This window comes from Entelurus aequoreus, linkage group LG14 (assembly GCF_033978785.1).
Source record: "Entelurus aequoreus isolate RoL-2023_Sb linkage group LG14, RoL_Eaeq_v1.1, whole genome shotgun sequence".
NCBI lineage: Eukaryota > Metazoa > Chordata > Actinopteri > Syngnathiformes > Syngnathidae > Entelurus > Entelurus aequoreus.
Genome location: NC_084744.1, coordinates 24241422 through 24266249, shown reverse-complemented (window position 1 = coordinate 24266249; position 24828 = coordinate 24241422). Strand labels below are relative to the sequence as shown.

The 24828-nt window shown below is 37.5% G+C and overlaps 1 protein-coding gene across 2 annotated transcripts; it reads left to right on the top strand.

Moving 5' to 3' along the window:
• Positions 1 to 54: 54 nt before the first annotated feature.
• cmpk (cytidylate kinase) lies at positions 55 to 24442 on the top strand. 2 transcript variants are annotated; one of them, XM_062069271.1, is made up of 6 exons: positions 55 to 329; positions 7095 to 7241; positions 12961 to 13113; positions 13195 to 13271; positions 18008 to 18104; positions 23814 to 24442. In XM_062069271.1, the coding sequence occupies exons 1-6, from the start codon at positions 198 to 200 to the stop codon at positions 23853 to 23855; spliced, it is 648 nt and encodes a 215-aa protein (XP_061925255.1). In that variant the 5' UTR covers positions 55 to 197; the 3' UTR covers positions 23856 to 24442. The 2 variants fall into 2 exon arrangements, with proteins under 2 accessions (XP_061925255.1, XP_061925256.1); XM_062069272.1 differs by having other exon boundaries at positions 282 to 427.
• The last annotated feature ends 386 nt before the right edge of the window (positions 24443 to 24828 follow it).

Sequence of the window (24828 nt, the reverse complement as noted above, 5' to 3'; positions counted from 1 at the left end):
AAACACACACACACGCCCGTGACGTCACAGCAGACCGTGCGCTCATTGGCCCGGCGAGCTCCATTGCGGAAGTGGCGGCCTTTGGTTCCCTTTCACACGTATAGTGACACGCATTCGACGACTCGGCGCCGGGCTTTACTCTCCTTCGCGCTTGACCGGTGCGGTTCACTTTCCCGGACCCTGCGTGGCTGCTTTTTATGCTCGGTCGTTTGGTTAGTAACGTAGCACAGAGGCTGTCGAGCGTGTCGATGATGACGAAGCCGCAGGTTGTGTTCGTGCTGGGCGGGCCTGGCGCCGGCAAAGGGACCCAGTGCGCCAAAATCGTGGAGGTAGGCTACAAAGAGATGGCGGGAGTAGAACAAAAATCAACCCAAGCTTTAGCCAGACATGAGTAAAGAATAATTGGTGGATGTCAGGATCAGCGTGGGTAAGTATAAACCGCAGCGTCTTTGACTTCCGGTTGTCCTCTAAAATCAACCTGTGCTTTAGCTAGCTAGCTAGCAGCCTTGCTAGTTGGCTACTTTGCATTGCACAGCATACTTAGCCATCAGAATAACAACTTTTCCCTTAGCTTTCCTTTCCGTGTGACGTCTAAAAATACACTTTAACTACTGATCAAATTAATAAAGAGCCCTAGAACGGACCAACATCACAACTATTGTATATAGCTAGGGCTGGGCGATATGGCCTTTTTTTAATATCTCGATATTTTTAGGCCATATCGCGATACACGATATATATGTCGATATTTTGCCTTAGTCTTGAATGAACACTTGATGCATATAATCACAGCAGTATGATGATTCTGTGTGTCTACATTAAAACATTCTTGTTCATACTGCATTAATATATGCTAATTTTAAACATTCATGCAGAGAGGGAAATCACAACTACGTCAATTGACCAAAACTGTATTTATTCATTAAACAGTTATTAAGCAGTGGCACAAACATTCATGTCATTTCAAAACAGAAAGTGCAAGATTGTCAGAGACATTTTAAAACAAGCTATTAGTGCACTTTTGTGCATGATGTCACTAAGATGACATATCAAAACAACACTAAATTAAAGTGCACTTTTTGTACAGAACGCCTCTACAATAGTTTAAAACAAATAAAGTGCACTTTTGTGCATTATGTCACACAAGATATTTCAATAACTGTCAAATAAAAATGAGCTGCATAATAGGAAATCAATTAGTGTACGTCCTTCGCTATGTGGTAGGTTCCGGCGAACGTTATCTCCTTATGTCGTATTTTTTTTTCATACGGTGTTGATGTGGAAATGGTTGCCTCAGCATTTTGTTGGTGTGGCACCGAACGGAGATGTTGACATGCGGAGTAGCACTTTTCATTCTCTAGCAGGTGACTTTTCAAATTATGCTACAAATTAGCAGTAATGCTACTTTTTTTTAGCAACGCTTTTGCTCCACCCTTGACAAATGACGGTTGTCTGTTCGACATATTCCCACTTGACGCCAAACCACCGCCAGACGATGGACCCCCTGCTGTTTTTCTTGGGAATTAATTCTTCCTTCATTTGTTACCAGATTCGCACTTTCTCTCTCTGGTATTACCACTCACACCACAGCTAACATTACCCATGCCGCTACCTCTCTGCTCCGCGAGGGCGATACGTATGTGACGTATGTAAGAAGGTGCGCTTGTTTATGTCTCTGTGAGAAGGATAGACTAGAAAGAGTGAGAAGAGCCTGTATTGTAATGCCCGCAGCTAAAAGCAACTGCGTGAGAACGTATACTCGAATATCACGATATAGTCATTTTCTATATCGCACAGAGACAAACCCGCGATGTATCGAGTATATCGATATATCGCCCAGCCCTAGTAGTAGACATATACAGTCAAAATAAACCGAGCAGAAAACTACCACGTTTTCCTATTTCATGATACAAACCGTATCAGTTTCGTCTGATTGCAGTTTGTGTATAAACGTCAGTGCAGTGTTGGCGCTAGGAATCTTCAAAATGAGGTCCCGGGGACTCCATCAAGTCATAAAAATGGGGTCCCACTTTTTTGTAACCGTTTTGAAAACAAATGATAAATGTATGCATTATCCTGTTATATCTCACATTCTATATGCAGCCATGCTTCCGTCAGTCTACCCCAGGCCTGGGCAATTATTTTGACTCGGGGGCCAAATTTAGAGAGAAAAATGTGTCTGGGGGCCGGTATATCTATATTTAAGAACACTAATACAAAACCTCACAATAATGTCTGATTGAATGCTAAAAACGTTATGACAGACCGCCTGAAAAAACGGAATGGCAATTTAAATTTTTTTACTGAATGATACACCCAGAATGTACATGAAAATAAAGAATGTGGGATTTACAATATTAACTATGAAGGATAAAACACTGAATATTGACAACTTATGAACGTCACACCCCCTCTCCATCCACATATTTTACAATCAAGCGAAACGCAACAAAAATGCAACAAACACAGCGAAATATGAACGCGAAGGGTAAAAAACCCCCACCTACAATCTGATATATCTGATACATCACTAAGCTTTAGAACTTTGTTGTAAAAATCTTCTTCCGCGTCTGTCCCTGACACCCACATTTCAGGCTGGCCGCTCTGGAAACACTCTGTGGAAACGCTCCCCACCCACACTGCTTGGTCCCTCGTCTGAGCTGCTGTGACTTAGATTACCATAGTAACTAATTAGGTTACCATAGTAACTAGTATAGCATGCAAAATCGCAGATTCCAACCATTGAAATACTTTGTATAGTTCAAGACTTACAGTCATTTGAAAACATCACTGCACATCATAATGGCAGCTACAGTTTCCATCTTAAAGATCTAAAAAAAATTTGGGGGGAATGTCCGGCGGGCCAGGTTGAAAAGCTTAACGGGCCGCATGCGGCCCCCGGGTCTTAATTTGCCCATGTCTGGTCTACCCCATGGCAGCTGTGGCTACAAATGTAGCTTACCACCACCAGGTGTGAATGAATGATTGGACCCCGACTTACCATGAATTGATTAACGTGGACTCCCACTTAAACAAGTTGAAAAACCTATTCGGGTGTTACCATTTAGTGGTCAATTGTACGGAATATGTACTGTACTGTGCAATCTACTGATAAAAGTCTCAATCAATCAATCAATTTTCACTTCTCTGTGAAGTGCTTTGAGTGTCTAGAAAAGCGCTATATAAATCTAATCCATTATTATTATTATTATATTGTATTTTGGAAAAAGGGTGTCATAAACGTTACTTCCTTCATTAAAAAAATAACACAAAAGAAAACAAATGCAGTATTTGTGATCGATAAAGCGAATCAAAATTTAAGAAACTATACCGGAAAGTGCATTACTTTGAAGTCGACCAATAATATAAATAAAGTTCCTTGGGTGAATAATGTAACCTCACTAGTTGTTTTAGCGCTTTCATGGCGAGTTTACTGACAGATATAAGTAAGAACTTTACACTACGTTATATTAGAAATGGCACTAAAACATTAATTACTAAAACATTTTGATGGATGTTTGAGCGCTGTGTGTAATGTTCTATATTTTCAATGGAACAGTTTAAATGTTGGTGTTGTTTACTTGAGACTTATCTCTTATGTTTGACTGCCATCTACTGGTCACACTTATAATTACAACATGTACCAAATAAAATAGTGTAGCGTCTTGGAAGAGTTGGTACTGCAGGGAATCCTGGGTATTGGTTCTGTTGTTTATGTTGTGTCGCGGTGCAAATATTCTCTCAAAATGTGTTTGTCCTTGTTGTTTAGTGTGGTTTCACAATATGGCACATATTTATGACAGTGTTGGCGTTGTTTATACGGCTACCCTTAGTGTTGACATGTATGGCTGTTGAGTAAGAATGCCCTTCTTTCAGTTATACATGGGATGTTTAAAATCAATATGATCATTAAAATTGCCTATGATAATACTGAAAGACAGATTTTCTTGACACCTTCAATTTAAGACCATTTTTACCCCTTCCAACGCTTCATTGAGATGGTTAAGCTCAACCTTATAGTCCGGAAGATACAACAACAAAAAAACGTGGACTTATGGAATTTCGCGTCGTTTCTGAATTCAATGCGTAAAAAAACACAAAAAGTGCGTTAGCGCCAACACTGCATCAGTGTACATATCTTACTTGCACATATTAGCATCACAAAGTCTCAACAGCACACCACATACTGTACACAGATGCCATTCAGCAAACATGTTTTAACTTTTTTTTTAGTATCCCACTTATTTGTTCATGTGTGACTAACTTTGTCTGTTACTAATGGACTCAAATCTATTTCTGCCATTGCCACATAAGTGTGGTTGCATGCACTGACTGTACACTTTAGTGCAAGTGTGTGTATTGCTGGGTGTTGGCTGCTAAATATCCTTGTATGGTTTTCGGGCCAGAATGACAAGTGTACACACAGGCTCTATTCATTTAGAAGAGAACCAGCATTTTCCCGGATGTAACTCAAGTTCAGTTTGTGCAAGGGACTGAGCGTACAGTAGTTCCTCCGTTTTTAATGTTACTGTGTTCGTCAGTTGAAAAGCAAATTAATTAAAGTGAAGCGATTTTCCTCCATAACCCACTAATGTTAACGCAAAACACTTTTTTAATAGAGAACCATTACTCATAGCAATGCTCTCGTTGACTTTGATTGGACTGTTACTGTAAGCGTAGGGCTGAAGATCATGGGTTTGATCCCTGGGATCGGGGTCTTTCTGTATGGAGTTTGCATGTTCTCCCCGTGATTGCGTGGGTTCCCTCTGGGTACTCCGGCTCCCTAGCACCTCCAAAGACATGCAACCGGGGGTAGGTTGATTGGCAACACTAAATTGGTCCTAGTGTGTGAATGTGAGTGTGAATGTTGTCTATCTGTGTTGGCCCTCTGATTAGGTGGTGACTTGTCCAGAGTGTACCCCGCCTTCTGCCCGAATGCAGCTGGGATAGACTCCAGCTACCTCTGCAACCCCGAGAGGGACAAGTGAAGAAAATGTTTGTGTGTGTGTATATAACATATATATATGTATTATTACTATTATTATTTTTGGTCGGGAAAAAAACGGAAAAAATTAAGCATCGTTGGTTGCATGAACAAAAGCACTAACAGTCTGGTACCTTGGCAAAACGGTAAGTGCTGAGTGAGCAATAGGACGAATTCGCTAAACAACCATTCGCGTAACCGTATCAACTATCAAGTTTTGTTTGGCCATCCTGCTGTCTCACTGTTCTCTGCATGGAGTGAGAAGAGAAAGTAAAAATAAGTGCTGTTGAGAGCGAATGAATAGTCGATTTAACAGGAAAACTTACCTCGACAGCATGGCAGTTTTTGGGGATTTTTTTCAAATGGACCGTAGTCCTGTGTGTCCTATTCTGATGTACGGAAACACAGGTAGGAACTAAAGTGCAGTATAATGTGCTGTATAACTAAAATAAATAACAAAATATAACAAATGTGCTACCGGTACTTAAAAATAATAATGTGCTGCAATAATATTTAAATAATATTTACTGCATAACATAAACTCATTTTCATACTTAAATAAGAATACCAGACAAAATTAAATGTTACACAGACCACGTAATGTTCTTCTCAGGTTTCTCTATGTTGACATTTATTTCACACTTAGCACTATCGTGTTACACTTTCTTACATACTCCTTATTTTTGCACCTTAGGTTATTGTTAAGTCTTTACTATGATTTTAGAATTTAGTTTACATTGATTGTTTGAGTGGTCGTGTTGACATTTCTTTCCCTTTCTGCCCTGACATCTAATATATTTTTCTACTGGTCCATTATTTCCATAAGTCGTAAAAAAATCGCAATTATCGATATCGACCAATATCAAAAACTTATATCGTGATACAATTTTCAGCCATATCGCCCCGGCCCCATGTATGCGTCAACTTTATATGGCTACAGGGGTTTAACTTTAAACATTATTAATGAAGAACTGTGGTAAAATTCCTGCCAATTTAGTATTATCGTTTAATTAAAAAACATAGTGAAACCGTGAATGATAACCACGTTTTCAAAAAACTAATTGACAGGTGATACTGTTCGTTTACTGGGAACGTAAGCTAGCCCGCTAATGGCTGGTTAGGGATCTTAAATGTTAACATGAAATCAAGAGACATTAAAGTCTCTCCCCAATAAGAGATAATATACCCCAGTATAAACTTATAAACACATTACTTTCTGAGCAACTAAGCTATTCAATTGAGCACATTAAACCTACAGGCTGTGTTTTCTTAGCACAGAATGATTGATTTTTAAAGTTTTTTATTAACGAATATGACAACAGGAAGTGAAATATTGTGACGGCACATAAACATGCTATATTTGCCTTTATCATTAAAATACAATCTATCCATCCATTCATTTTCTACTACTTGTTCCTCTCGGACAACATTCACACTCACAATCGCTCACCAGGGCCAATTTTAGTGTTGCCATTTAACCTATTCGCAGGTGCATGTCTGTGAACGTGGGAAGAAGCCGGAGTACTAGGAGGGAACCCAAGCAGTCACGAGAAGAACATGCAAACACTACACAGAAAGACACCGAGCCCGGGAATCGAACCCAGGACCTTCTTATTTATTGTGAGGCACACGCCTAAGCCCTGTTCCACCGTGCTGCCCTATTAAAATACAACTTAAAACCTTAACAAATTAAATTGGAAGAAAATAAACACAGTTAGACACTCAAATATAAATTACATGGCTCTTAAGAAGCCAGAACAATATTTTATGTTTTTCCTGCCAAGAAAGTGTGTTGTGTCTGTTTTATTTTCTTAAATAAACGTAATAAAAGTTCAGTACGTGTATTTGTTTAAGGTATGTGATTACTTTTTACTATCATAATGATAACCATGATTTTGGTAACAATAACTGTGATATGAATACATTCCTATTGGATTTGATAGACTCTATTTTTCAGCCGTAGTCAATTAAAAAAAGCTCAGATGCGTTTGATTTCACAAAAGTTGTATTTGACTTTTAAACTCTTCTATCTGTTGATCTGTGTTTGTTGTGTTATACTTTTGTGTCAATTGGAACCAAATGTAAAGCTCTCTGTTGTTTTTTACCTTAGAACTACAACTACACCCATTTGTCAGCTGGAGACTTGTTGAGGGCAGAGCGGGCCAGAGATGGATCAGAGTTTGGACAACTCATTTCCAGTTTCATCAAAGAAGGCAAAATTGTCCCTGTGGAGATCACCATTAACTTACTTAGAAAGGTAAGCTTACATACAGCAAGTGAACAAAGCTAAAGCCTTGAAAAAATGTTTATAAGCCAAGCCTAAGTAGTAGGAAGTGCACAAAAAATACATTCTCTTTTGAATTGCCATTGTTATTTATCCTGGTTCTAAATCGATATATTAAACTTTTAATATACCTTTTAAAAAAAATAAGTTTTAGGTCATTTACATGAAACCAGAAGAAGCTTTTCAACCTGAAGTTTCATTATAACTATAATACCAAATAATACATTGCAAAAATCAATTTGAATCAAGAATTGATTCTGACTTTAAATCGTCATCCCAGGAATCGGATAGAATTGTTAGATTCCCAAAGATGCACACCCCTACTAAGCAGTACAGTTTTCTTCAGTACAGTATTTTATGTGCTTGTTTCTTAATACTAGGTTAAAATTAGGGCCGTTCCCATAAAGGTTTTAAAGCTGCAGATTCTGATATAATTATCCACCAGGGAGACTGGCCGATACCTATAACATGTAGTATTTGATTTAATTATGGTGAGTGCAGTGTAACAGTAACACAATATTTAAACGACTGTGTTTTCCCGGCTATAGAGCGCACCGGTATATAAGCTGGGCCCACAAAATTTTAGGGGGGAATTTTATCCCATATATTAGCCGCACCAAACTATAAGCCGCAGATTTATACGTTGTGGAATTAGTTATTTACACAGAAAGGTTCTGTAAATGTTTATTTAAATACCATAATTGTTTTCAAACGATGTCTGTAACGACAGTAAAATGTATGATCAGACAAAACAAGTAATCGTCATGACCCACTAGCTGCAGAAGCAAGCTCTGCAGTCAGCTAAACAGACTCAATAACGCCACAGTGACATCTTGGGGAATTTATTGAGGAATTTGTGAAACTGAAACAATACAAAAGTAATGCCATTGTAAGTTAGCATTAGCTAATACGCTAACAATTTTCGAGTGTCTGTGTTATTAGACACTCGAAAACTTGTTAGCTAATGCTAACGACGCTCGCTTCATTACATTACGATAGCACGTACAAATATACATTAAAACACTCTTACAGACATCACACATGGGACGGTTTAGTAAGTATAAATAGTTTTAGTTTTAGTTAAAGTCCAAATATTGCCCAGGGGGGCAATAGAAAACAGCCAGTTGGAGAGGTAGCGGTGTGAAAGACCTCATAGTAAGCACCTGAAATAAATTGATATGGTGGGGATCTTGACATTATTTGCTTGGTGCTGCGATATATTTAACACTTCATAATTTGCCACTTCAGTAGAATGCATGTCTACCTCTGGCACAGTCACTACAGAAAAAACATTATGTGAGACCTGTATTATTCTACGAGAAATGCTGTGTGTGTAGGAATCTTCCAGCCTGGTGCTGGTTAGTTTGAGCTTTACTGACTCCTCTGACAGGCACTGTAATTGCCCTTGTTCGAGCTTGGTTGAGTGTAGTTAGTCAAGTGTGACTTAACCAGTAATCTTTATTTCTAGAGGAATGGTGTCTTCCTGGTTAGGGTGAAGGCCGTCCCTCCTCAACAAGCCCGGTTTGCCCCAGAAAGAGGCGTTAGTCCCTGTTATCTACAAAAACTAGTCAGCCACTTGTTAAGCAGGACTAATTTGGTATACCTCTCATCATTGCCTCTCGCAGGCTACCACACTTTTATCTCACAATTGATTTGGGCCATTTGAATTGAATCGGCACCACCCCATATAATGTTGAATTGGAATGACAGTAAAAAAAGATTCCTTTGAGCCAAGTAACAGGAAGAATGTGGCACGTTTAAGAAAGATCTAGGCTACAATACAAAAAATACTCCAGAATTTAACACTATTTTTTGGGGGGGAATACTTTGATATGTAAAATATTTAAGGAAATGTAGTATTTTCTCACCATTTTTTATACTTAAAGAGTTTTAACGAATCAAATTGAATGTGTTTATTCTTATTCGTCAATTAAAATATTTTAGTTGAAATGTTTTCATGAGGTTCATAGTTATAATAATTTGATGAAATAAGTAAAACTGGTGTTTAGAATATACTGTGAAGCAGGGGTCACCAACCTTTTTGAAACCAAGAGCTACTTGTTGGGTACTGATTAATGCGAAGGGCTACCAGTTTGATACACACTTAAATAAATTGCCAGAAATAGCCAATTTGCTCAATTTACCTTTAAATCAGTGTGTGAATGTGTGTGTGTGAAAGGGTGAATGTGGAAAATAGTGTCAAAGCGCTTTGAGTTCCTTAAAAAGGTAGAAAAGCGCTATACAAGTACGACCCATTTACCATTTAACTCTGTTATTATTAATAATTAAAGATATTTATCTTTGTGGAAACACTGATCATCTTAATGATTTCTCACAATAAATATATATAGAAACAGATAAATATCAATATGCAACACTTTATTTTTATATTTTCTCTAAGTGCACATTTTTCAAATTGAACATTTTCAAATGATCACTTCTAAGATAGTCTTGTGAAATCACAATATCCCATTTTAACTAGCTAGCCACTAACATTTTTTAACAAATCATGAATTACTTTGCACCATGTTTGTACAAATAATAACTCATGTAAAATACAAAAGTCAACTCTCAAATTTTTAAATAAATCATGTCACACTTTGAACTGGACACCAAATCTGTTATCTGTTTCTTTGTCAGTTAGTGGGAAGCCTGGCATTGCATGCTGTTAACTAGTGTGTTGTAGTCTGGTGTGTAACTTGACACTGCAACTCTGAGTGAGTCTTGCAGATGTGCATCAGTGAGGCGTCTTCTGTGTTTGTTCTTGATGAAGTTCATGTCAGAAAAGGCTGATTCACAAAGATAAGTTGAACCAAACAGACTTGCAACCTTCATAGCTGCTGCGCACACACCACTGTACTTTTCTGTGTCAACAAGGCACCAAAAGTTTGGTGCAGCCTGGTGGGCTTTGAGGTGGAGGTCATTTTGCAGTGTTACAATTTCAATCTCCACCTGTCTGGCATCCAGGCTGAATGTTGCACTTAACTGCTCAGCAATGCATGATATGTCCACGTTCATGAAAGGATTAGAAATGAACGACACACATGGCTCAAGCTGATCCAGGTCACAAAACCTGTTCTCAAACTCTTGCCCAACTGTTTATGACCTGAGAGTACTTTTCTGCAACTTTGTCAAAAGCCTCAGATGCAGAAGCATTGTCTTTCAGCACCATCTGCACAGAGGGAAAGTGCAGCACTTTTTTTCTCTGTAAATGCCAGCTCACTGGTAGGGATGATGTTTGATAAGGAATTATCGAGTTTGAGCCTATTATCGAATCCTCTTATCGAACCGATTCCTTATCGATTCTCTTATCGAGTCCAGATAGGTTGTTGTATATGGAAAAAAACACAATATTTGGTTTAACAAAAGCTCACTTTTATTATATAATAAAAAAATAAAATCTAATAAATAAATAAGTATTGACTGTTACCCACCTAAAAAAATAAAATAAAATAAATAAATATTGACTGTTGTTACCCAAAGTATATTAAGTGGGATTTTTCAGAGAAACAAATATATACAGTAACACAAAAACAACCTGTCTCTGTGATCACTATAGGTGTATAAATAATAATATAGTGTTAAATAAAATCAGTCCCTTGGGCACAAAACTGAAAATAATACAGCTCTCTAAAAAGTGCACTTCTGCTGCTATTTGACATAACTGTTTGTTATGATGCTTTGACATTTTTGCACTTTATTTCTTTGTTGAAAGAAAATTCTATGAAGAGAAAAGTTCTTTGCAAATGTGGTTACAATGCTAAAAAAGGAAAAGTTAAAGCTAAAAAAAGAAATACACTTTATTGAGTTAACATTATTTCTTTATAGGGGGAAAAATGTTATGAGCGAGAGAATATAACAACTACACTACCCAGCATGCAACGGGAGTTACGAGCATGCGCGGTAGCCCCGAAAAGTGTTGCATGTTGCCACGCTGTGAAAGTAAACGTCAAGAACTCAGCCAACATGCCTCGTCTGCATTATTTATAATTAGACAGACAACACATCTACAGTGTGATTTTGTTTTGTTTACAAGGAAAGAAAAACTAAAGTTAAAAAAGGGAGATATGTTGTATATATATGTATGTGCTGCGGTTGTTTTAAGAACGTTGCGACAGCTGCCGTAAAGGAGGTGCGTTGCTAGCCTGGTTGCTATGTTTCCGGTTGGTCGTAAAAGTGTTCGTCATGTGTTTTACCCTGCTAAAATCTCCCAGTAAAGTTATTCGATGGATGATAGCTTTTGTTTTGAACTTTATTACACCTTGGAGCGCTTTTTCCCGTCCATTGTTTTCCTGCTTTCGCTATCTGCGCCTAATGACTGAGCTACGTGACGTCAATTCTTGTGATGTCCCACGGAGCATTTCTGGTCGGGACGGGATTCGAATAAAGAATCAACTCTTTTCCTTTACTATAGTGGTCTCGGGGTACCGGTTCTCAAAAAGGGATTCGAGTCCGAGGACTCGGTTCTTTTCTTATCAAACAACCGGGAAAACCGGTTTCGAGTATCATCCCTACTCACTGGTAAGTGCTGCTATTTGAGCTATTTTTAGAACAGGCCAGCGGGCGACTCATCTGGTCCTTACGGGCTACCTGGTGCCCGCGGGCACCGCGTTGGTGACCCCTGCTGTAAAGCAAGTGTGTCAAACTTTTTTTTATTGATGGCCACATCTCAATTATGACTGCCCCCAGGGGGCCGCTTGCAACAATGAATATATCCCTCCGTCCATTTTCTACCGCTTGTCCCTTTCGGGGTCGCGGGGGGTGCTATAAATGTATTATATAGCCTTGTTACACAATTTGCATAGAAAACTGGTTTTGATTATTAGAATTTGTTTGATCCAGATTGATGGATAATTTGCTTTGCTTGTTGCAGGATAAGATAATATTAAAGCGAACAACATATGCACTTGGATACATGCATTCAGTCAGAAAGTGTTTTATTATTTACAGCATTTTTTTTTGCAGGCCACATAAAATAATGCGGCATATCACATAAAAGGAAGTGGCAGGCCACTTTAAATGATGACATGGCGGGCCACTGAAAATCATATGGCGGGCCACTGAAAATCATGTGGCTGGCAAGTTTTGGGCAAGCCTTGAGTTTGACACTTGTGCTGTAAAGCATGATTTTGGAATACAGCAAAATAGAATTTGACTTCCTTCAATTAAAATTGGAATTGCAGTTGGACTTCCTGTTTGCAACCTCATTTCAAATTCAAGGAGTTCAATTGGACTTTGGGAAACATTCTCAATTTAATTCGGAATTTTATGCTGCTTAGCTGCTTCTGTTTGGCGTCATAACCGTTGTGTAATGTGTATGTGTCAAATATGTTAACATTTTTTTACTTAATCAAATAAACTAGTGGGGGTAACGTTTTTTTGACAACCCTAGTTATTAATGTGAACATTTTAGCTTCATTTCATTATACCATTTTGTTCTAATTTTGCATGTTTGCTAGTTTTTGTTTTGTTTGTTTTATCCTATAATGTGCCATGGGCCCATAAACAATACTACTGAGCTGCCTGCAGTGAGCTCATAATTCCACAAGATGGCAGTGGTGCACCAATGTTTGATAACTGTCACTCGTGAGTCACCCATGTAAAATGAGAAATGGATCTCTGTGACAAGTAGAATAGTGTTTCAACGTGCACACCATTTCAAACCAGATAACGTTTTGTCCTCTCCTTACAGGCAATGCAGGAGACCATGCAAAAAGATGAACGAAAGTACCGCTTCCTCATAGATGGCTTTCCTCGCAATGAGGACAACCTTCAGGGTTGGAAATCCTTCATGGATGGAAAAGCAGATGTCAGATTTGTGCTTTTTTTTGACTGCAGCAATGAGGTGCGTCACAGAAACGCCATCGCCACGTCGTAGATGAACTATATCTGCTTCTTGACACAACTCCGTCTGACTCTTGGGCAGGTTTGCATCACAAGGTGTTTAGAACGAGGGAAGAGCAGTGGGCGCACAGATGATAACAGAGAAAGCTTGGAAAAACGGTAAGCTCTTTATGCAATAAAATACGAATATCACTCCTTAAAACTATTCTACTACACCCGGAAGGGTGCAGTAATGAACAATAGTTTTAAGAATCTTCTTTATTAGTGATTATAAACAGCTTCTTTACGGGAAGGAATAAAGTCAATGCATTCAACTCAAAACAGGATACCGATGTATCGCAATAATAGCACAGACCTGGAAATAAGGGAAAATTACACAAAAAATCAACGGTGGCATTTCACATTGTTTTCTGCATGTTAAACTGTAATCCCTCTCTAAATGTGTTTTATGTTAATATTTTAGGGTGTCTAAAAATAATTGTGGTTATTTCTAACAGTAAGAATTGCTTCGGTTTTTTGTCTGATTTTTTTGAAACGGACTACTAACAAAAAACCGGCCACTCTTGTACATACATATTGTGTAGTAAATGTTATGTTTATCTGCTATATTGTCCAAATCTTTTTACAAATGTTTCAGTTTTTAATAGGTGCAATGGAGGTAATGGGATTCGCTCAATTTCACCTATAAAGCTCTCTTTAAAACATCTAAAACCTTCATCGTTTTATATACATGCTGTAAGTATATATTTAATGTAGTACAGCCATATTCATAATAACATGTACAGTGGAACCTTGGTTTTCAAACTTAATTGGTTCTTCAACATGGTTCATAAATGCAAAAGTTTGTACAGTGAAACAGTTCCTCATAAGAAACAATTTAAACATAATGGGTTGCAGCCTTGACAAAAGTCCGTATTTTAGTTCCATCCATACGGCCATCCATTTTCTGCTGCTTATCCGAGATCTGGTTGCGGGGGCAACAGACTAAGCAAAGAAGTCCAGACTTCCCCTATCCACTTCGTCCAGCTCCTCCTGGGATCCCGAGGCGTTCCCAGGCCAGCCGGGAGACATAGTCTTCCCAACGTGTCCTGGGTCTTCCCTGTGGCTTTTTCCTGGTCGGACGTGCCCTAAACACTTCCCCAGGGAGGCGTCCGGGTGGCATCCTGACCAGATGCCCGAACCACCTCATCTGGCTCCTTTTGATGTGGAGGAGCAGTGGCTGTTCTTTGAGCTCCTCCCGGATGGCATACTTCTCACCCTATCTCTAAGGGAGAGCCCAGCCACCTGACGGAGGAAACTCATTTTGGCCGCTTGTACCCATGATCTTGTCCTTTCGGTCATAACCCAAAGCTCATGACCATAAGTGAGGATGGGAACGTAGATCGACCGGCTCAGTTCCTTCTTTACCACAGCTCTTTCTTTACCACAACGGATCGATAGTGTCTGCAATACTGAAGACGCTGCACCGATCTGCCTGTCAATCTCACGATCCCCTCTTCCCTCACTCGTGAACAAGACTCAGAGGTACATGAACTTCTCCACTTGGGGCAAGATCTCTTCCCCAACCCGGAGATGGCACTCCACCCTTTTCCGGGTGAAAACCATGGACTCGGACTTGGAGGTGCTGATTCTCATCCCAGTCGCTTTACACTGTTGCGAACCGATCCAGTGAGAGCTGAAGATCCTCCAGATGAAGCCATCAGGACCACATCATCTGCAAAAAGCAGAGACCTAATCCTGCAGCCACATAACAAACGCCATGGGTGGATCTACACCTGACATCCACTGTAATGATACCAAGTACAATAGCATATCTAGTCGATACTATGATTACATCAATATTTTTTAACGTCACAAAATCTTTTTTCCTTTTCTAAAAATTCATATGATGTTTATAAACTCAGTAAATATGTCCCTGGACACATGAAGACTTTGAGCAAAGCTAGGACAAATAGACTGAAAAACAGTTTCTATCCTAGGGCTGTTATTGCCCTAAACCCTGCACTTACCTGAACACTCACCACTTTATTACTTGCTTACCTCTGATAGAGATCTGCTGTGCAATATGGTTTTAACATTTTATTATGTTTTTACATTTTAAATTGTTTTATTATTGTTGTTGTCTTAAGACTATTTTATGTAGGTTTGTTTTAAAAGCACTGACCTGGATTGCTGTCCAATTTCGTTGTTTCCATAATCATTGGACAATAAAGGTATTCTGATTCTGATTCTGAATATGACCAATGTATGATCCTGTAACTACTTGGTATCGCATCGATACCTAAATTTGTGGTACCATCCAAAACTAATGTAAAGTATCCAAACAACAAGAATAAGTGATTATTACATTTTAATAAGTGTAGATAGAACATGTTGAAATGGAAAATAACCAGATATTAACAGTCAATGAACAAGTGGATTAATAATCCATTTTTACAGTTTATCCTTTATAATTTGGACAAAATAATAGAATGATAAATGACACAATATGTTACTGCATACGTCAGCAACCAAATTAGGTGCCTTTGTTTGCTTACTTACTACTAAAAGACAAGTTGTCTATATGTTCACTATTTTATTTAAGGCCAACATTGTTCTTTGATTGCAATAAGAAAGAGATGTTTAATGTACCGTAAGATTTTTTGTTATAATAAAGCCAATAATGCCATTTTTTGTTGTCCCCTTTTTTTTTTACAAAAGTATCGAAATACATTTTGGTACCGGCACTAAAATATTGGTATCGGGACAACCCTAGTTTCAAGTGGATGTTTAGGTTTGACGTATTTACGCACATTCGGCAAACTGACTCTTCGGTTTTTATATACTCCAGGGTTTCCCACACATTCATTTATTTGTGGCGGCCCGCCACGAAAGAATTACGTCCGCCACAAAAAAAAATACAAAAAAAATAAATAAATATTTTTTTAATTTTTTTTATTTTGTCCACTCCAGCTTCTCAGGCAAATCATATAGTTGATGTAGATGCCCATATCGGCTGTTCAGATTTACTTTACAAAAGAGAAGTGTAGGATACTTCTCTTGTTGCCTTATTTGTATTTGACTTTATTAAATGTATTTAAATTAGAAATACAACATGTGTATATAACAAAGGGTGCCAAGTCTGCAGGCAGTAGGAAACACATGGTTAAGTGTAGAGAGTAAAACTGACTAAAGTTCAAGATTTTTGGAGCTCTTTGTTCAGTGGATCAGATGTTTGATGAAGCTCTGTGTCTATCTACCACCACTACTGTTTTCTGTTTATTTGTTACTGACTGTGGCAGGACACCTGCCTCTGTTTCACTTTATGTTGCTGGTAAATAATATGGTTGTAGTAGTAGGCTAAAGTTAAATTATTTAATATGCACTAATTAAAGGGGCAGAGCTTTGAGACATTTTAGCTTTTATATTTTATAAGATATATTTTTTGTAAGAACCACAATTAATAAATATATTTCAGTGAATAACTTATTGTTCAAATCTGTATATAAATTTGTTGTAATTATATTGTAAAATGGATGGATAGATGGATGGATGGATGTTTAAAACAAAACTGTTATTATTAATTAGTAAGTATACATTTTTTGAGCCTTTTTAGAGAAAATCAAATCATTGTAGTAAATTATGCAAATTACTCGATGTCATGGTGACCACGCCCATAGCCACGCCCCCACCGCCACAGGTATCTTGGCAGTTTTTGGGAAACACTACTCCCCTTGTTCCAAAGTTAAAACTAAAATAATCCCACACTGGTGTGGTGGCATTTGGTTTTGTGATCATTTTGTCCATGTTAGCTGCTACATGCTAAGTAGTTACACTGTGTGATGCAGTGTAACTGCCTCGCCACACAAAGGAAAACGACCCTTAATGAGGACAAGAGAATTCACCCCCTTCTTTTCATTCTGCTATGGCACAAATGCGTGTCGCTGCTGAAAGCAACGAAAAATGTGAATGCTCTTGGAGCAAGCCAATTGCGATTTATAGACACTGAAAATGATTCCTTGGTGCGGCCACCGCTGCTGCCCACTGCTCCCCTCACCTCCCAGGGGGTGAACAAGGGGATGGGTCAAATGCAGAGGACAAATTTCACCACACCTAGTGTGTGTGTGACAATCATTGGTACTTTAACTTTAACTTTATTAAAAACTTACCGACTTAACATCCATTTATTGTCGGTTAATCAACTTTTTGAATATCGGCCGTGGCCCAAGTATTGTTAAGTGCTAAACAAGAAATACAAAGTACGAACATAATAAAACAAACAGTGTACAATGTCTACTCTCACTGAGATGCTGACAGGTGTTTGTATCCCGTTTAGATGAAGAATTAATTATAATCATCATGCAGGTAAACAAAGCAACAACAAAAAACCCCGAAACAAGGGTCTTTTGTGTCTTTTTGAATATTAAAGTTGACCAACGTCTTGGTTTATGGCCACAACCTTCTACTATACATGTGAGAGGCATGATTCATAATCTAGAATTAACTTTAACGAATTTAGAAGCGATGAAGCAACTCACTGGGTCAATATGGCAATATAAGCTAGTTGGTTAGCTAGTGTTAGTTCCTTAAGGTTAGCGCTTATAATAACAATATCGCCAATACCTGTTTAATGTTCAGGTCACGACATGTAAAGGGAGTATTGTTGGCGGTTTTTGGATGCTTTTTAGACGTCTAAATGGGTGCAATAGAATAATCCTAATAGCTGCATTGTTAGCCATCTCGTACTTGCTATATATTCCGAATTAGAATGCATAAAACAAGAAAGACCTATGTGTTCTTGTCTCAAATAGTAATTATGAAATAATTGGCAAAATAAAAATAAAAAAGTTCAGTTACCCCTTTAAAGTACTCTGCATGCATAAAATCAATGTTTTGTCTTTCCTTTTCTATTGCAGGATTCAAACATACCTGCTGTCAACACGACCGATCATCGAGCTGTATGAGAAGGATGGCAAGGTGCGCTGTGTGGACGCCTCTCATTCTGTGGAGGAGGTGAGTCTACTCATCGACTGTAGGGAAACGTCAATGAGGACGAAGCTGCCAAAATGCAGCAGAAATAAGAAACTTTACGACGTAAACACAATAAATAAAGCCGTCGAATACAATGCAACCACAATTTAGAAACTTTTAATTGGTTCTTAAATAGAAAAGTCCATAAGAAACAATGTAAACATGATAAATGGGTTCCAACCTTGATTAATTTGCCTATTTCAGTAAAGATTTATACATGTTGAACACATTATAAAGCACTACACAGTACTGTATATAAAAGAGACACTACTTTCCCTTCACGTTCATATTATTCATTTTATTTTTTCATTTATTTATTTATTTCAGGCAATGACATAAAAAATAATAACAACAAGAAAAGTACAAAGTTGACAACACATAATAATATAAATTAATATAGTGCAAAAGGTAATTTATAGTATGTAATGCATGATTGTCCAGTTTTGCCTGAAAGGAAGTGGGAAGAAGAAAACTTATTTAATCCCACCCCCAGTTCTCCATTCAGTGATTATTCACATGAGTTTCACTTACTTTGTTCAAGGATTATAATACAGATGTTGTATCATAGTGACATTACCACAGGTAACAATAATTATTACACTGTAACAATAATTTGTATCAACAATGTAGGAATAATGAATATACCAACAATGGTAATAGACAAAATACCAACAATGGTAATAGACAAAATACCAATAATGGTAAGGAAACATTGAGCACATGTTAACACTTTGAGACAGAGTATAGCAGCAGGTCAAATTAAAGACCCTCATCTCTATATTTGAACCAGACCCCATGTTTGTATAATAGTTTAAATCGATTAATAGTTTGGCATTGCTTGTGTTGTAAGTCCAGTTTGTTCCATAGTTTTATTATGCTTTTAACCTGTGGGGTTTTGCAATGTTGTTAATCATGAAGCACACAATAGTGTCAACAATGTTAAGGATACTTCCTGAATGTTTGAAACTACATGTTGCTTGTTCATTTCTTTCTTTGGACTTATTGAGCTAGCAAAACAATAAAAACAACTGCCTAAAAAACGTGAATAAAAACTCTTAAAAGGCACACAAAGCAGCTCAGAGTTTAACACATAAAGGCACTTTTCACATATATTTACCAAAAAGCAATGTGATGAAAACTCTCGCTATTATCCCCTCAGGCCTTAAGTTTGAACAAATCCATGTGTGATTTGTGGGAAATTCCGCAGGTTAAAAGGGAACTGCACTTTTTTTGGAATTTTGTCTATTATTTATAATCCCTATGTGAGCCAAGGACATGTCTTTATTTTGTTGTGCATTCTAATGTAATATACGGCAAGTATGAGGTGGCTAACAATAAAGCTAATGGGAGTCATGTATTGCGCCCATAAAGCCCTCTGAAAACATTCGAAAACCGCCAACAATACTCTATTTACATGTCGTGACCTGAACATTAACCAAGTATGAGTGATATTGTTACTATAAGCGCTAACGCATAAGAACTACTTTTAGGTGCGCCGTGATCACAGAGAGCCTACTAGCTTATGTAGCTAATAACATCCTGAGGTTTCTGCATCACCTCTGAGTTGGTAAAAGGTAATTCTTGATTATAAATCATGCCTCTCACTTTTATAGTAGAAGGTTGTGGCCATAAACCGAGAAGTTGGTCAGTTTTGACATCCAACTTAAACCCGGCAAGATGGCGAGAAAGACACCAAAATACGCTAGTTTGCGTCCGAGTTTTTTGGTTACCTGCTTAAAGATTATGATTAATTCTTCATCTAAACGGGAAGTCAGGAATGTGATTTTTCACATGCCTGTATAAACATTCCATCAGTCGGCATCCCAGTGAGAGCAGACATTGAACAGTAAGCGATTGTTTTATTGTGTTCTTAATTTGTATTTCTTGTTAAGCACTTAGCAATACTACGACATGCTGTATCTGTTAATCACTCAGCTTCTAATCTTTGTAGTTCATCCTCTGTATATTCAGGCTCAAAAATACAAAGTTCTGGATCGTCATTTGTCCTAAAGTAGTCATCACTGGCTCTCATGAAGTCTGCCATGATTAGTGGATGTTGTTGTTGAAAGAATTAACGAATGTTGTGATGTGTCTGTGAAATTAATGTGGCGCTGTATACCTAAAATGACCAAAATACATAATGAATATTACTATATTTTCTGGACTATAGAGCGCACGAGATATTAACCACACCCACAACATTTTAGAAGAACATTTTTTTTTTCATTACTAGCCGCACCGTACTATAAGCCAGTGGTCCCGACCGGTCCGTGGATCGATTAGTACCGGGCCGCACAATTAAAAAAAAATAAAAATATATATTTATATATATACAAACCCCGTTTCCATATTAATTGGGAAATTATGTTAGATGTAAATATAAACGGAATACAACGATTTGCAAATCATTTTCAACCCATATTCAATTGAATGCACTACAAAGACAAAATATTTGATGTTCAAACTCATAAAAAATTTTTTTTTTTGCAAATAATAATTAACTTAGAATTTCATGGCTGCAACACGTGCCAAACTAGTTGGGAAAGGGCATGTTCACCACTGTGTTACGCTAGTGGACTCAATAACTCCACTATGATGTTTACTGAGTGTTGTTAAAAGCAACACTCAGTAAACGTTTGGGAACTGAGGAGACACATTTTTTAAGCTTCTCAGGTGGAATTATTTCCCATTCTTGCTTGATGTACAGCTTAAGTTGTTCAACAGTCTGGTGGTCTCTGTTGTGGTATTTTAGGCTTCATAATGCGCCAAACATTTTCAATGGGAGACAGGTCTGGACTACAGGCAGGCCAGTCTAGTATCTGTACTCTTTTACTATGAAGCCACGTTGAGGAAACACGTGGCTTGGCATTGTCTTGCTGAAATAAGCAGGGGCGTCCATGGTAACGTTGCTTGGATGGCAACATATGTTGCTCCAAAACCTGTATGCACCTTTCAGCATTAATGGCGCCTTCACAGATGTGTAAGTTACCCATGTCTTGGGCACTAATACACCCCCATACCATCACAGATGCTGGCTTTTCAACTTTGCGCCTATAACAATCCGGATGGTTCTTTTCCTCTTTGGTCCGGAGGACACGACGTCCACAGTTTCCAAAAACAATTTGAAATGTGGACTCGTCAGACCACAGAACACTTTTCCACTTTGTATCAGTCCATCTTAGATGAGCTCAGGCCCAGCGAAGCCGATGGCGTTTCTGGGTGTTGTTGATAAACGTTTTTTGCCTTGCATAGGAGAGTTTTAACTTGCACTTACAGATGTAGTGACCAACTGTAGTTACTGACAGTGGGTTTCTGAAGTGTTCCTGAGCCCATGTGGTGATATCCTTTACACACTGATGTCACTTGTTGATGCAGTACAGCCTGAGGGATGGAAGGTCACGGGCTTAGCTGCTTACGTGCAGTGATTTCTCCAGATTCTCTGAACCCTTTGATGATATTACGGACCGTAGATGGTGAAATCTCTAAATTCCTTGCAATAGCTGGTTGAGTTTTTCTTAAACTGTTCAACAATTTGCTCACGCATTTGTTGACAAAGTGGTGACCCTCGCCCCATCCTTGTTTGTGAATGACTGAGCATTTCATGGAATCTACTTTTACACCCAATCATGGCACCCACCTGTTCCCAATTAGCCTGCTCACCTGTGGGATGTTCCAAATAAGTGTTTGATGAGCATTCCTCAACTTTATCAGTATTTATTGCCACCTTTCCCAACTTCTTTGTCACATGTTGCTGGCATCAAATTCTAAAGTTAATGATTATTTGCACAAAAAAAAATGTTTATCAGTTTGAACATCAAATATGTTGTCTTTGTAGCATATTCAACTGAATATGGGTTGAAAATGATTTGCAAATCATTGTATTCCGTTTATATTTACATCTAACACAATTTCCCAACTCATATGGAAACAGGGTTTGTAGTTCCCCATTATGCTAGGTTCACACCAACGGCGCTTTGACGGCGCTTTAAAGCGGCATGCAGAGCGGCATGCAGAGCAGCATGCAGAGCGGCGTTATAGCGTAACAAAGCCTGATTAAAGCGTGAGGGTCCTAATGGATCGTGGGAAAGCTTGTAGTGAAGCGGGACATGCGGCAAGTTCGCTAAAATTTTTTAAACGGTTTAAAAAAATTCCGCGCTCTGTCAAGAATGGAATAAAGCGCCGAGAGCGTATCAAAGTGTGACAAAGCCTGACAAAGCTCAGGAAAACTTGACTAAAAGCGTAGGAAAGCTTAACAGATCTTGGTTCCAAGTGCGGACCCCTACAAATAGGAAGTGACTGTGATATTGACTAGTGACATTGAAACTTTTATGTAAAACCAACACAGGATTACAAATCCATTCTCTTTTGCATCATTGCCTTTTTTATACGATGATCATTGTTTCTGTACCTCTGTTAGAGTTTGCTGTTTGATGTTGCAGTTTGACATTACTGTCCATAATTTTTCTGTATGAAAATGTTAATAAAGAGAATATGTTACGTTTTATAAAAGAAATGCCTTTTATTATTTTCAACTAGCATAAGAAATGAAAGATAGATATTTATTAAGATGACAAAAATAAAAGAAATGAAGATATAAAACATAACAAAAAAAAAGAGAAATTGAAAAAAATAAATGAATATAAAAAATGTGTGGATAATTGCCTTTTATTATTTTCAAGTAGCATAAGAAATGAAAGCTAGATATTTATTAAGATGACAAAAACAAAAGAAATGAAGATATAAAACATAATATAACGAGAAAAAAAAGAGAAATTTAAAAAATAAATGAATGTAAAAAATGTGTGGATAATTGCCTTTTATTATTTTCAACTAGCATAAGAAATGAAAGATAGATATTTATTAAGATGAAAAAATAAAAGAAATGAAGATATAAAACATAATATAACGGAAAAAAAAGAGAAATTGAAAAAATAAATGAATATAAAAAATGTGTGGATAATTGCCTTTTATTTTTTTTCAACTAGCATAAGAAATGAAATATAGATATTTATTAAGATGACAAAAATAAAAGAAATTAAGATATAAAACATAATATAACGAAAAAAAAGAGAAATTGAAAAAATAAATTAATATAAAAAATGTGTGGATAATTGCCTTTTATTATTTTCAACTAGCATAAGAAATGAAAGGGATATTTATTAAGATGACAAAAACAAAAGAAATTAAGATATAAAACATAATATAACGAAAAAAAAGAGAAATTGAAAAAATAAATGAATATAAAAAATGTGTGGAAAACAGTATACTGAGTTTTTCACATTTTTTTCCTTATTTTTGTTGTAACACAACAGAGCTTGATAATCATGTCAGAGCCTGATTTAAAGCGTCAGGATCGCATCAAAGCGTAATAAAGCGTGAGGAACGGTAACAAAGCGGCAACTAATTCGTAATTAAGCGTATCAGAGCGTATCAAAGCATAACATTACTTCAGAGATCGGGATATTCGTGGAAAAATTGACAAAAATGACGGCACTTTGCTCGCCGCTTTAAAGCGCGGCAAGCGCCGTTGGTGTGAACCAGGCATTAAGTGTGCACTGCTGTGAATTGTGAAGCCTCAATCCTACTAAATGTATCGTCTTATTCGCTTTTGGTTATTTCATCACATATACTGTTTGGCGATTGTATGTTGTGTTAATAAATAAATAAATGGACACCATTTGTCTCTTCCAGGTCTTTGCTGATGTCAAACGTGTCTTTGACAAGGAAGGTTGACTTCTCTCCTACGGTCGACTGCACTCATTTTTACCTTTTGACTTTTCTTTTGATCATTTTGCCACTTCATCATGATACCCATGATATTTATACACACATTTACATGTCTTTATACTTTCGGTTACCTTATGATTTTCATGTTCTCGTCAAATCTGCACTGTTTTTGTGGTTGTGTACAAAATGTAATAATTAGGAGTGTGTCTGAACCATGGGAAGTCGAGCAGCTCGTGTAGAACAGTCTCATCTGCACTTTTGTCTTTCAGCACAGTTTGAGGGCTTTGTATAGGAACAAAATGTTACCTCTGAGGAAAAACGCTTTCTTGCAATATAAATCAGAAAGCTGCTCTGCTTTCAGACCAAACCATGTCATAATGAAAAAAATGCAACCTATTTGAGTCTCAAACAGCTGGTTTTGAAAAATGAAATGCATCATTTGCCTTATATTTCATGGCCAGACTGAGCAAGTAGGGCTTCAATCACTCTGAGGAGTATTTGTCAACTGCACAATGTGCTTCTAGTCATATCCACACCTGAGAGGACTTCATACAGTTTGTTACGTCTGCAAGAAATAAAGCAAATCCAAACAATTTCTTCGAATTTGCTCGTTATATTCATTTGTCTGTGTCCTAAAACAATATGGATGTGATATTGTCTCAAATTATTCATACACTTGCCAAAATTGTGATTTATTGTGAATCTTAATTGCTTGAATGTGTGCCGTAGCTAGTAATGATAAAATAAATTGTTTTGTTTAATTCCTTCTTTTCAATACTTGCACATCCTCCCCAACTGTTCTAATGTCGAGGTTACCAAGCCCATTTAATGGTACAAAATAATTTCCCCCAAATAGTCAGGGTTTCTTTTTTTTAATATTTTGAAATACAAGTGCCAAAATCTGGCCTGCAAAAGCCTGGAAATAATGTGCCATAATAATAATATTTTTCGGACTATAAGTCGCAGTTTTTTTCATAGT